Source organism: Mytilus edulis, chromosome 10 (genome assembly GCF_963676685.1).
Source record: "Mytilus edulis chromosome 10, xbMytEdul2.2, whole genome shotgun sequence".
NCBI classification, from domain to species: Eukaryota; Metazoa; Mollusca; class Bivalvia; order Mytilida; family Mytilidae; genus Mytilus; species Mytilus edulis.
Window position 1 is genome coordinate 19,338,267 of NC_092353.1, and position 13,932 is coordinate 19,352,198.

General features: G+C 31.9%; 1 protein-coding gene across 1 annotated transcript; it reads left to right on the plus strand.

Annotated features, from left to right (window-relative positions):
• Positions 1 to 1,225: 1,225 nt before the first annotated feature.
• LOC139490564 (G1/S-specific cyclin-D2-like) lies at positions 1,226 to 6,806 on the plus strand. The gene is made up of 5 exons (XM_071277410.1): positions 1,226 to 1,769; positions 2,919 to 3,134; positions 3,670 to 3,829; positions 4,102 to 4,232; positions 4,696 to 6,806. Exons 1-5 carry the CDS (start codon positions 1,575 to 1,577, stop codon positions 4,867 to 4,869), a joined length of 876 nt encoding a protein of 291 aa, XP_071133511.1. The 5' UTR covers positions 1,226 to 1,574; the 3' UTR covers positions 4,870 to 6,806.
• The last annotated feature ends 7,126 nt before the right edge of the window (positions 6,807 to 13,932 follow it).

Consider the following 13,932-nt stretch of genomic DNA (forward strand, 5'->3'; position numbering starts at 1 on the left):
TAAACTATGTTTTGTTTACCCTTGACATTCTAAAGAAGATGCTGCTATTCTACATGGTAGGTTAACCGTCGGTCTATTCTTGGTATTTTTTCCAATCAAGAATTCAAAAATTGAAATGATTAAACTATCTATCATCTCTATGCGGGTATTTTCGTAACTGTCTAATGGTTCAACACAACTTTGATTAATAAAGGTATTCGGTAATTTATAATTTTTTTCTTTTGATTTTTTTTTAGTGTTCATCGTAGTTTTTTCTTTTTTTTCTCTTGCACTTCAATTATCACTTATCACATTTCTATTATTAATTATTGAAACGCATTTTATCATTTCTATTATGCTGTTTATACGGGATTCAATTATATTTGCATACGACCAATTAATTAATTTCTTAACAGTTGATCTATCCTAAGGCTTATGTAAAAGGAAAAACAGATAATATCATTATACTGTCAATTTCTTCTAATCTTGCATAATCGTAAGTAGTAAAAAAATAATACCGGCACGCGAATGCGGGAGGGCGTGACAAGTTGATCTGGACACCCAATAAAATATCGTCAAGAATTCAGGTAGCTTTCTTCGTTTTCTGTATGGAATTTATAGGTGTATTGATTTTTTTTCGACCTAATCTAGTTTCTAATAATAGAAATTTAGCTAGGTAACCTTATATTTTTTAATTTTCATTTAATTTTATTTCTTCAATATTAAATGTTTTCTGTCCTATCCTTCAATTAATTTATTAATTGTAATTTTTTTCTAAATATTAATATTTATTTTCAATAAATAAATGTATAAATTTATACTTTCTTATCAGTCTTAACTTCATCTATGCCTCTACCATGTTTTTTTCATTTTTTTTCCTGCTATATTTGTCAACAAATAATAAACTTTTGGAAGGCTTTTAGGTTTATTTATCTCTTTTTTGTTCAAAAGAATCGAGTCTGTCATATCCACGATGCCTATAATCTCAAACTGACTTACATTTTCTTTGTTCCAAAGGTATCTGTCAATCACGAGATTGGCCTACCCACTTCTGAATATGCATGTCAAGTAAGAAAGTTTAATTTTGCTTTATTTACGTCTAATAATTGTATTGTATTAATTCTTAATTGTCAAAAGCTTAATTAAAATTTTGATGCAATATGAATTGTCTCATAATTTTACAAAACTGATGCAAAGTCAGACTAATTGTAATTCTTTGTGTTAAAATCTCCCAAGGTATCAATTTCACGCATGCGTATATGAGTGACAAGTGCTACATAGTTGAGTAAATGAATAGGATTTCACAGTGTGACCGGGGGTGGTATATAATCACAGCTCCCTAGACTATCAGATTGTTGGCCGTTGAGCACCTTGGAGCATATAAGAGAGAAGGACACACCAACTCATTCATTCATTGTTGGAAGTTCAAAGATAACAGTCAGTGCAGCATTCGGCCAAACGAAAGTCATATAAATACATTGTGTCACTTGTTCATTTCATCCGGAGGATATTATTTATTTACTTATTTATTTATCTGTGCGTTTGTGTTCGATATCATTATTAATTGTAACTTACAAAATTTATTTGCAATAATAATGGATTTGATGTGTTGTGAGGCTGAATCTTTAAAAAGAGCGTACGAAGATCCAGTACTGTTAAAAGATGACAGAGTTTTGCACAATTTACTTGCTACAGAAGATAAATATCAGCCATCAGCAAGTTATTTTAAATGTGTTCAATCAGACATTAAACCATACATGAGGAAAATGGTTGCAGAATGGATGTTAGAGGTAATTATCTACTTGTTTACAATATTTTTAAAATCATTTATAATAAAGTTCATTCATTGTTCATTATGCAACACGAGGTGTGCAGCTGACACGTCGTCAAAAAAATGGTCAAAAATGCATGCAAAGCAATAATTGAAATTTACATTATTGTTTAATTAACGTTCATATCACACTAAATGTTCCTTAAAGTAAATAAATTCTAATATAATGTCTTTATTTAACGCTGGGAAAGCCGGTTTTCAGGAATGTCGGTAACAAAATGGCGGTTTTCAATATTTTTTATACACCCCTTCCATTCTTCACCCAATAACTCTGCATCTACTGGTCTTTGGTAAACAAAAATCCTTCCATAACCTGGCGTTAAGATTCCTGAACAGATTGGTACAAAATTCGAGTGAATTGGATGTAACAATAACTTTACATATAAATTTTCTGTGTCAACTTTTATAGGTTACTTTATGAGCCTTGTATATGCAATATTGTCGTTTGAAGTCGGATTTCTTTTGATTTTAATTCATTCAAAATTGCAATTTTATACCTATCACTTGCACCGGTCACTTTTCAATACGTTTCCGCTGAAAAAGTTATGTTTTTCTATTTTATTTGATTTTTTTCAATATTTTCTGCATGCATGTAAGTTGTTCTAAATCGGTGACAAAGGTTTAGATATTTGATTCTGCGCAGTGTATAAGTTACGCATATGGGTCGACTTCATCCAATCTGAATTTTTCTTGAATTATTTTATCATTTTTATTTTATTTCACTCATTGAATCATACATATCCAGGAAGAAGCGTATTCAATCGTCGGCAACCTTGATCAACTCTGGGTCTGTTCCAAAAATGAAACTGTAATCAGCCGCCCTTTACTTATTACTAATAATATAAATAACATTGTGAAAACTAAAATAGTAAAAGAGCATCTTATTTTATATATTATTCATTACTAATATCATAACATTTGATATAAGTTAATATTTTTCGATCTTGATGTTAAATCAGATATTGAGAACCTTAAACAGTGTAATGTTGTTCACTGGACATGCTTGTTAACCACTTTTGAAACTAAAGCTACACAATTGAACGATATCTTTTTAGTTTTGAAAAAAAAATGGAAAGCTTATTGATTTTTTTTTTAAATTTTGCTTCAGGTATGTGAAGAACAACAGTGTGAAGAAGAAGTATTTCCTTTAGCAATGAACTATATAGATCGTTTTATGTCAGTGGTAGATATTCCAAGAACAAGACTTCAACTTTTAGGAGCAGTTTCAATGTTTCTGGCATCAAAATTAAAAGAGACAAATCCATTAACGGCTGAGAAATTGGTTGTGTATACAGATAATTCTGTCACACTAGAAGATTTAATGGTATGTATAGGTTCTATAATTCATTTATCTTATTACCAACATTTATCAGAGATCGATACGACTTTTGAGATCTGGTTTACGAGTATATTTCACCTGATTGGTACCCCAGTAAGAAAATTAAAGGTTTTCACAAAAATGTCAATACAGCAATTTCGATCATTTAAAAATATTCAAGTGGAATTTTTATGATTCAAATTCGTTACCCCCCCCCCCCCCCCCCCTTTTCACAACAAAAAAATCAACTTTAGATAGTAGTTGTACGATTTTTAGAATAAAGTTAAAATAATTGACGTCATAAAAATTCATTGTCGAAGATAGATAAGCGAAGTTAAATAGTTTTGTGTAGTTTATTAAAATGAAATTCTGACGAATGAAAGAATTACGTGATTTTCACCTTAGATTAACTATCATTTGGCCTCAAGGTAATATGTATATTACAGACAACTAAACAACATTCCACAGACATAACACGCATACCGAATTATTTTTATTGTTTAGTGATGAAGTTTCCTTATTATATTTCTCTTTTTTTCAGACAATGGAATTATTAGTATTGAACAAATTGAAATGGGACTTGTCAGCCATCACACCTCACGACTTCTTGGAACAAATTTTAAGTCGGATACCAATGGAAACGGACCTCCGAAATTCAATAAAAAGACATGCACAGATATTTATTGCCTTATGTTCAAAAGGTAACTATCATTATATATCAGCATTGAGTTTATCTCAGTTTTAGGAATTCAATGACACGTTTTAAACGCTTATATAATTTTAGTACTAGAGCAGTAATTGCAATCGAATCATGTAAAATAATGAAGTTTGTTCATCAGTAAAAGTTTAAATCTCGGCAACTGTTTTCTAAATAAAACAAAACTGTTTGCAGAGTAGATTTAGAATCCGATTTCATTTCCTATACTATATACCAGCTGCCTTCCAAATATTTATGATTTTTATTCTCTTTCAGACTGTAAGTTTATGATGTATCCTCCATCAATGATAGCCGCCGGAAGTCTTGGAGCAGCAGCACATGGACTGTTAAAATCTTCAAGTCATAAATTATTGGGAAACCTGCATCAAATTTTAGGAATAGATATTGTAAGCATTTTACCTATTTTAGGTTTATAATTTATTAAGTAAATTTAGGATTATCGGATATCTGGGGATTAGCCGTAACGTGTTTTATGATCGGCTTGGGTCAGTGGACACGGCTTGGAATTTATTTGTAGCAAATATTAGTCTTTACAATATACTATTTAACACCTGTACAATATAAAGCCTCTTTCTAAATTACTTGATTAATTAAATTGTATTGGACAATAGGTGTGATAAAGGTATTTTGTTTTACGGAGTGTGCCCCCTATTGCTTCTTATCTAGAGCGGATTTAATCAAATTTGGATTCCCATGACATTGTCTGAGTGACACTGGGATGATAAAATCGGGTGGTAGTTCTAAAACAACATGAAGTCGCCTCTAATTAAAACTTTGAATAATTATTTATACTTTTATTAGTGTCAGCGTAATTCAATTTGTTGAATTTTTGTTCTCTTATTTTTTCAGGACTGTTTACGATCGTGTCAAGAGCAGATAGAACAAACATTAGCATCAAATTTATCGAACGTTGACAACAACATGCAAGAAACAAATTCATCAAAAACAGACTATCATTCAAATAGAGACCATATAGAAGGCCAACCAACAACACCCACAGATGTTCAGGATATTGTTTTCTGAGAGTTCGGACTCTAAAATTTATTAATCCAAACGCTGCCAAGTCTGCTGCATTTAAACTTTTTATGAGAGATTTTTATGTATAGTGTTTCGGTCCCCCTTTGCCATATCCGACAGAGTGTTGCTGTTCAAAGAATTCAGGTGTTAGTTAGCAAAGGACGATATACCCGCTGAAATTAGAGTCATATGTGTTCAAAACTTTAATATATTTCGGTTTCAGTCGGTGAATTGTCAACTTTCTCTGATATGTAGGAAAGGGTGTAATTGTTGATGTTTTTATTGTTAATGCTGTTTATTATTTGTTAAACCCATTTATTATGTTGAAGATATGTACAAGTGTTTGTCACAATCCACTTAAATGTTCAAAATGCATCCTCATCAGACATAAACACTCCATGTTCATTTAAACGAAATGGTGCTGAGTTTTCAAAATATGCACAAAATGAAAAGAAAATTTTTATATATATTTTTTCACATGAATTGTAGTGATTGATGTTTAAGTTTTATTCCAAATTGTAATAGTGCTATCAAATTATTGGTTTGAATTTGGAATAAATAACTGATGCATGTCATTGCTGGATTGTGGTAAAAGACCAAGGGGTTATCTGCCCCTAGTAAGCAAAACAAAGAAAGAGGGTTAAAATAATACCTTAAATAACGAATGTAGAGTAGAAAGTATCATTATTTATTATAAAATCATCTTTTAGTGTGCTTTAGTCACAAATTACTAATGTGTTCAAAAATCATATATTAAGTTAAAAATATTTCAACCAAGTTGAAATGATATTTTTTATTTATTTATTCTTTCTAAAATGAATATGTCTCTGGAATAAATTCTCAAATTGCATTCAGTGCCATTGTTATAAAAATGTAACAGTCATTTATGAAGGGTATTCATATTTCTTTATGTTTTAAGGAGATATAATGTCTTTTTTGTCACTTTTATTCATGTTATTTTAAAAGAAAACAGGGACCATATTTTTTCTAGTTTGAACAGTTTGTGGTAGATTAATAGAATATCTACCTCTGAATAGAGTACTTCTCTGAAAATAAATAAGTTGTGTTAAAATAATGCTTTTTCTACCTCTGTCAGAGATAAACTTTCAAGGATACTTAATTTATTTTGCATGTGATAACAATTTGTACAAAATGTATGATTTTAATTTGTCTGAATATCTTATTTTTTTTTATTTTTGCAAACTTCTGATTCAAGAGATTGTCAGATAAAATGTCATATTTTGTGATTTTAAATAGGGCAGTGTGGGTACTTTTTTGTACCTATAGGCATCTCATAAATTGGACAAGATCTGATAATCTTAAAGGTTAGGGCAGTATTAGAACCTAAACAAAGGCAATAGGAGATAGTCTTTCATTAAGTAAAATAAAATAACTGTGATAAATGTACCAAACTACTTTATGAATCATGTGTAAAACTGATGAATGAAATTTGTTATTTAATAAAATGAGAAAATGAGTTATAATCCAGCGTGGCTTATTTATAGACTATAACTAGTGACTTGTGAGAGAAAATTAGAGTGCCCTTATACACTATAATTTGGTCCAAGATTACACATAAAATTTTGAGAAAACAAAATAAAATGTTGAAATCATGTAAAAGGACCAAATTTTTGTAAAGTGCAAAAAGTTTAAATTTCAAACTTTAAATTTTTCGGGACCATTGTTTCTTCATAACATGGTCTATTTTCGTTTGTTTAAGTCACTGTTTGTGTAATAATGTACTATACTGGAGTGTAAAAATAGAATGTTGAGTACTTATGTACTTATTAGGTTGTTAGTACCAGTGATGGAGGGGTGATAGGTAACACAGAATGAATGAATGGAATGGTCACGGGATTGAGATGAATGTTGTTTCTTTCTGCCGTGAATTTTTACAATTCTGATTTAGTACAGAGATGTAATAAAATCAGATTGAACATTGATTACTTGTTTTTGTTTATTTATAAACATGAATATTACAAAAAGAGAATGTGGTATTGATTTCTAATGAGACGACCCTCCACTCAAGAACTAGAAATTAATAACTCCTTCACAACAGTTATTTTGTCTTGCACCATACCAGATTACAACTTTGACTCCAAGTTCAATCCAATCATGCCAATGATAATGCTTCTTTCGTCAAACCACATAAACATGATCAGAACGTCTTGTCTGTCACATGATTTTGTTAGTAGTAATTTGAAATACTTCACAGGATAGTTCTAATGTAGAACAATGGCTCCTCTTGAAGAATTGAAGAAGTATGAAATACTGACCACTGGACATTACAACAATTAATCTGTCAACCAGTCACACGAACTCGTTCTTCCGTCACTGTGATAGTTTTTGAATGAATCACATTATCCCAACGCAATTTGTCTGAATCACATTATCCCAACGCAATTTGTCTGAATCACATTATCCCAACGCAATATGTCTGAAGTTGGTTGACTTGCTATAGTGATATTTGTTTGGTGGCTTCTTTTGATTATCATATATTTTGAAGTTGAACAACAGGAGAACTGACTATTCTTGATATTCGTACACTATTCAACTTTTCAACATAAATAAAAATACCCTGTAGAGAATACACCCACATGTCTCTTGAGTGTGGTAAACAAATGATAGGAAAATAAGAAACTGTAGATATTTATCCGCCCAACTTCAAATGGCGTGGATATAGGCAACTATATTATGTCACTATACAGACTTCATCTATAAGCTAGTTCTTACAATTATATATCGCAAAGTCTGTTACAAACTTGAGGGTTCTACTTGACCTCTTGTTGCACATGTATCTGTGTCAAATAAAATCTTAAAACAAAAGAAAAACCGGAACAGAAAGAAAGCTGAAAACTTTACAATGACATAAAGAATGGAGCTTCATCTTGGCACCAAGACTAAACGTACAAAAATCTAAATGTATGCTGTAAATCGGAGATATATCGCCAATACACCAACCAATGTCTGAATAAAACCTTATAGATTATTGTTCAGATTGAATTGAATGTCAAATATACTGCACTTGTGGTGCATGTTTTTAGTATATTGAGACGTCTACAGGTTAAGGGTAGATTATTTTATAACTGACTCGTAGTAAAGTGTTTTGTTATCTAAAATATACATACTAGTGTCAATCTTATAAATTAAGATCGGTGATTTTACTATACTCATAACTTTAACGACTGCATCGCGAGTATTTGCGAACTGAATAACAGCTATTTTAAGTACTAAAATTTGTGCAACACACTCTTTTGCCTATTATCATTATCGAAATGCTGCAGACATGTATTAAAACACATTCAAACAGAAATGACTAAATGATTGATTGATTTTACTTTACGTTACCTAGATGACAAATCCAACTTAAGTCAAATGGAAGGATAAGAATAAAGGTAATGATGTTTTCGTGTGGTTAAAAATGGATTCATATTTATAGATGTTCTATGAAAATAATCAGTACATTTGCAAGGATGTTGAATTCTTGCTTCTATAGTATTTTTTAAAAACGATAACTTACATATCTTAAACTTTAATTTGCAGTGCATACAATGCAGTAAGCAAATAATATATATATTTCACTGTAAAAAGAATTTCGTAGTTTATTATGCATCATATCAAATTTTCCAAGTGCACGTGCCTGTCATATCGAAATTCAAAATATTCAAATAATGCATGTACAAATTTGTGTTTCAAAATGTTATTCCTTTCGGTCTTATGTTTGACCATGGTAGTATTATATTGTCAATATAATACTTCCATGGTTTTACATACTGATCCCTCAGTCCTCATTTTCGATCGCAAATGGTTACGATCCGGCATCCGATCTGCATGAAAGCGAAGATGGGTTTGATGCTACCTCCCGTTTCCAACCGGACTAAAACAATTGAGCGATTGAAAACCTAAGACCTTGTCTATCAAGTCAAAGGCTTATCAACCGGCGAAGAAATGTTCAAGCATGCATATACCCTTAAGAGTCCATGGTCCTTTGGAACAATTTGGATTCCGATAACAATCGTTTATGATGGATTGTTAGAAAATTTGTCAAGATATTTAGTCCATCTTTATCATGTTTTATCAAATGACTTATTTTTCTTCGATATACTTAGAGTTGTACTTGAATCGTAATGACCGTTTCCGGTCATCTTCCTCATCAGCCATCTGGTTGGTCATTAGTACAATTTTGTTATAAATTAAAATTTCAAGCCCGAAACGGACCGAATATATTTTCTTTTAATTTTGTCTTGATTGATGTATACAAATTTTATGGTTTCGGAAAAAAAGGTTGTCGAAGTTCTTGTATAACCATTTTGCTTTTCGTCCATACGTTGGCATTTTGATTTACAATTTCCTCAATTAACTTTCCTCTTAAAGATTACTTCAAAGGCTGAAATTCAGAGCGACCGGATTCGGTGTCCATTGATACCTCTTTCTGAACAGCAGTACGAAGTCGTGAAAACAATGCTACTAAAAGAACTAGAGGAAAGAATTATATTGCAAGATTGGGACAAAAATGCAAGTGTCACCATTATTAACCCCTCTTTTTCGCCATCAGTGCATACATGAAGTTACGATTTTTTCAAAGACTAAAGCAGCTGAAGAAATGTTCAACAGACTCTCATTACCATACGTGTATGTGTTTTATATAAATATTCGTTCTAGTGCTTGTTAACTACGTGGTATACTAGTAGTTAGTTTTCTATACGATAATGGGGGAGGTGGTAGTTTCTTTACCATTAGGTGAATAGTTTTAGAGAGGATAAGTTTGTAGTAGATAAGTATACTCCTGTCCAAAAGTCAGGACAACCTGTAGAGATACTTACTTGTATTGTTCATCGTGACAAATAAAGCAATTCTTATATTTTAAATACAATATTTAAACCTAAATTTTTCATATCACTGAACATTAACATTCTACAAACCCGAACGTCATATTTTTATTTTTTTATGCTGAAGGACAAATGGCTTTGGAAATATTTGTTAACTATTTGCCTTTTGACTCATAGAAAAGTTCAGATATTTCGGGATTAGTGTTTAGGCTTGGCAAGGTGGTAAAAGGTCCTTGATCGTCTACGTTTTGCTGACCGTTGTAAAAACATTACATACAAAATCGTACACACCTATATGTACTTAATGTAGGCTGCTTATTGTAGTCTGTACACCATTTCAAGGCGGTTGTAAAACATTTCACTTAACATCTTAATCCGGGAAATCTGTAAGCCTCTAATGTTAAGCCGATTTTAAGTTAATTACTGTAATAACTAATGATTTTGATGAATGACTGGTTCATTACAATCTCTGGGAACGATTATGTAAAATTCACATTTCTATCAAGTTTCGCAATAATCTGATTTACCACTTAAAGATTATACTTAAGTCGCAAAGAGTAACGAATTGGAGAGGTTTTTAAGGAATCGAGTACAATTGTCAAAGCTATAGAAAAAGTAGAATTATATTAGAATTAGTTTGTCTTTATTAAGTGGTGACATTTTTGAGGGAAAGATTGCATAATTTTTAAAACTACAGAAAAATGTGGTTAATTAACTGTCTTAAGCAATCTTGTGAATGTTTAAAAAATGCTTACGTTATAGAAAATAAGATGATATTAGAACGTTTAATAATTTCACTATTTGGCCTTTTCAAGTTTTATTTATTAGAGATCACTGATGATTTTTTTAATCGAAACGCGCGTCTGGCGTACAAAATTTCAATCCGGCTATCTATATGATGATGTGTTTTTTTTCAGAGACTGAAATTTGACCAAGTAATGTAATGTCCAAGACCAATTACCTCTTAATTCATCGTTTCAATCCACTAAAACTCACAATGTTACAGGTAATTGATGTAACAACTCGAATGCGTATTTTTGAACGCGTGGCCAAATGATAAATGCATTAAGACGAATTAAAGTTGCATGCACGACAGGTTTGCCTCATTTTTTGTATCTGTTCAAAATATGAAGATGGACATTCTTACACTTACCACAATAATATTGAAAATAATGTTAAGTGAAGTATTGAGGTAAAACAAATAATACTCTTTGCTTTAGTTAACATGTCTTTCGATGCAATATTTCATAAACTTTTCTGTATAACTTTACAAATAAAAGGGGGGTCCGGGGTTTGAACCCCCTTTTTTTTGCGATCAATGCATTTGAATGGGAACAATAAGAGGAACCCCTTTTTATCCTGGGTTGGGACCCCCTCCTTTTGATAGATCCTCCCCTGAACTGCGTAGTTTTTGGATCTACGTTATAATCGTTTGACAGTAAACTTATACAGGACAAAGAAGCAATGTATCCAAATACCAACACAGCATGGCTTTTGAGAATATGAAAGAATTTAAGTAAATATCAGTAAAAATAACAAATGAAGTTAATGACCACTCTCAGATTGTAAATATAACGGTACATTTGGTCATTGTCCGGACTATACAGATGTCCTCTATTTACTATTGTGTCATTGGACTATTGAAACCCTAGCAGGCCAAACTATCAACAGATCAAAAGCTTAATTATATTCTCTATAAATATTAACAATGAACGCATATTAAAATTCTTTTTAACAAGATTTTAAATGTGCACACGACCGTCGTGCGAGGGGCAGCTGCGACGCGTAAACAAAAGCTTCAGCTGTCCTGTACAACTCCATAGCGATACATTTTGGGATATAGAATGGCGATACATCAACCGTGTTTCAGAATGTTTGTTGATTAAAATAACAACTGGCACGCGAACGTCCATATCTTATTTGAGAACAATAGGGAACCAGGGCGGGGCTAACGGTATTCTTTTTATTTTCATCATAATTTTCTACGGATGAGGTCAACCGGGTGAGAGTGCGCGTGGTCGGTATCTTTGTAGCTATGTAAGGGCATGCGAGAGCAAATATCTATTTATGGTTTTAATGCCACAGTAGTCAAAGGACAGACGTATTTTTTTGTAATGGTATTACTCCCCTAGGCAGGTGTCGGCACGCGTCTCTTTATTGTTTCTGATGAATTAGTAGCAGAATTAATTTCAATATGATTTTAATACAGCTGTATTTAAAAGAAGTTGTATAGGTTTTCAGACAGGTGGTTTTTCGTTAAATTTACATACTTTCCTTGTATGATCATTATGTTTACTCAAGTGAGAATTACATTACATTACACGCGTCCATATATGAACTTTTGAAAAGAGATACCATCAGTTGTTTAAAATTCCGGAACAAAGCCTTCCATTCCGACAGAGCTCTTTCATTTTTTTAGTAAAGAGAAAGTTAATGAATAGATATTTTTTCTGTTTGATCTTCTTAACTAGTAAAACGGATTAATTAAAATTCAGTTTATACCGCTTGTCCACGTGTCTTGATTTTTAATCGTTTTAGCGATAAGGGCTCTGCGATCAGGCAGTATAATGCTAATCTAAAATGGAATAAAGAATCATGGTATTCTTTTTAGAAAATGCAGAAAATGACCCGAAAAGATTTGAACATTTTATAAAATACTACAAATGCAGAAAATTAGAAAAATAAATCGACCTGTTTTGTATCTTTATTGAGTCTCTGAAGAATGGAGCTACTACAACGATTGCAACTCTACTTAGTTCTTGCTTCCAAAGATTGACACTGAACCAGCAATTAAAAATGTTTGTATATAAATTTCTGTCGTATATACTTTACAAAAAGGTGTTTGTTGGGAATCAACCCATACCCAAATTGTTCTTCCATTAGATATTTATAGATAGATATTTTATTTTAAAGTATAACTTGGTACATATACATCAAATACAATATATTACAATTTTAAACATTAAGCAGTCAATAGATTTGCAGTCCATTTGCTCTCCTATTTTTACAAAAATGGAAGATGGCATCATCTAGGCATTTAAAGCTGTTATTTGTTAATCCTAAGATAAGAACAAGAAGTCGTTACTAATAAGTTACTAACCATTAATACAAGCATACATGTTTATGTACTTGTTATTATGTCTCTTTGACACATTCACCATTTCCATTCTCAATTTTATTGTTATTATTATGTATTGCCATGGAAGTAATCATGGTAATATTGAAATATTACTTCCATGTTATAGCCTAGCTGTCCGTGTGTTTTTAGTGCGCTTGACGCAGCGCAGGCGGTGTTGCCACAGAGTAATCACACAGAGGAGAGAGCAAAGAAAATGCTAATGCATATTTGCATGTTTAACTTTCTTGAGCAATATTTCAGACTAAATTAAAAATATATCTATATAAAAATGCATAAACATGAGTGTTATACTTGCCCAAAGAGTCTGTGGATTAGCTTTGGACTGAGTTACTCAACTATAGGATGACATTAATGTAGACGAAATATAGTTAAAACAAAGATATGCAAGTGAATGTACATCTGAGGGTGTTGCATGCATGAATATAACACATCTCGGTTTTTATATGATAATGAAAGTAATTATGTATAGTTTGTCTTGTAAATATAAATATAATTTCAATTGCTTTTAGTTCTTATCCTAAAAGTGGTGTTCGTTTTGATACAGATAAGCGGCAGTCCATCAGGATTTCAAGGGCCATACAACTTGCTCCTTTTAGACCACCAGATATCACCCCCGGATTTTTATGTTGGGTTCTGGTTGCTCGGTCATAAATTTAGTTTTGTCTTGTGAAATGTATACGTTTGTCTGTTTTTTAGTTTTTTTTTCTGATTTAGCCTTTGCGATGTCATCAACTTGAATGTGAGTTTCGGAACATTCCTTTTATCTTTTTCGTCTATCTTTAAGGACCATTTTTCTTATGGTTCTTTTTATTTAAGCAAGTTTATGGTTCTTTCTATTTACGGAAGTTTATGGTTCTTTCCATTTACGGAAGTTTGAATATCCCTTTGGTATCTCTCGCCTATCTTTATGGACAAATGTGACGTCTTTGGTGTCGCAATTGCGGCTGTGTATATAAAAAAGATGTGGTATGATTGCCAATGAGACAGCTGTCCACAAAAGACCAAAATGACACAGACATTAACAATAGGTCGCCGTACGGCCTTCAACAATGAGCAAAGCCCATACCGCATAGTAAGCTATAAGAGGCCCCGATATGACAA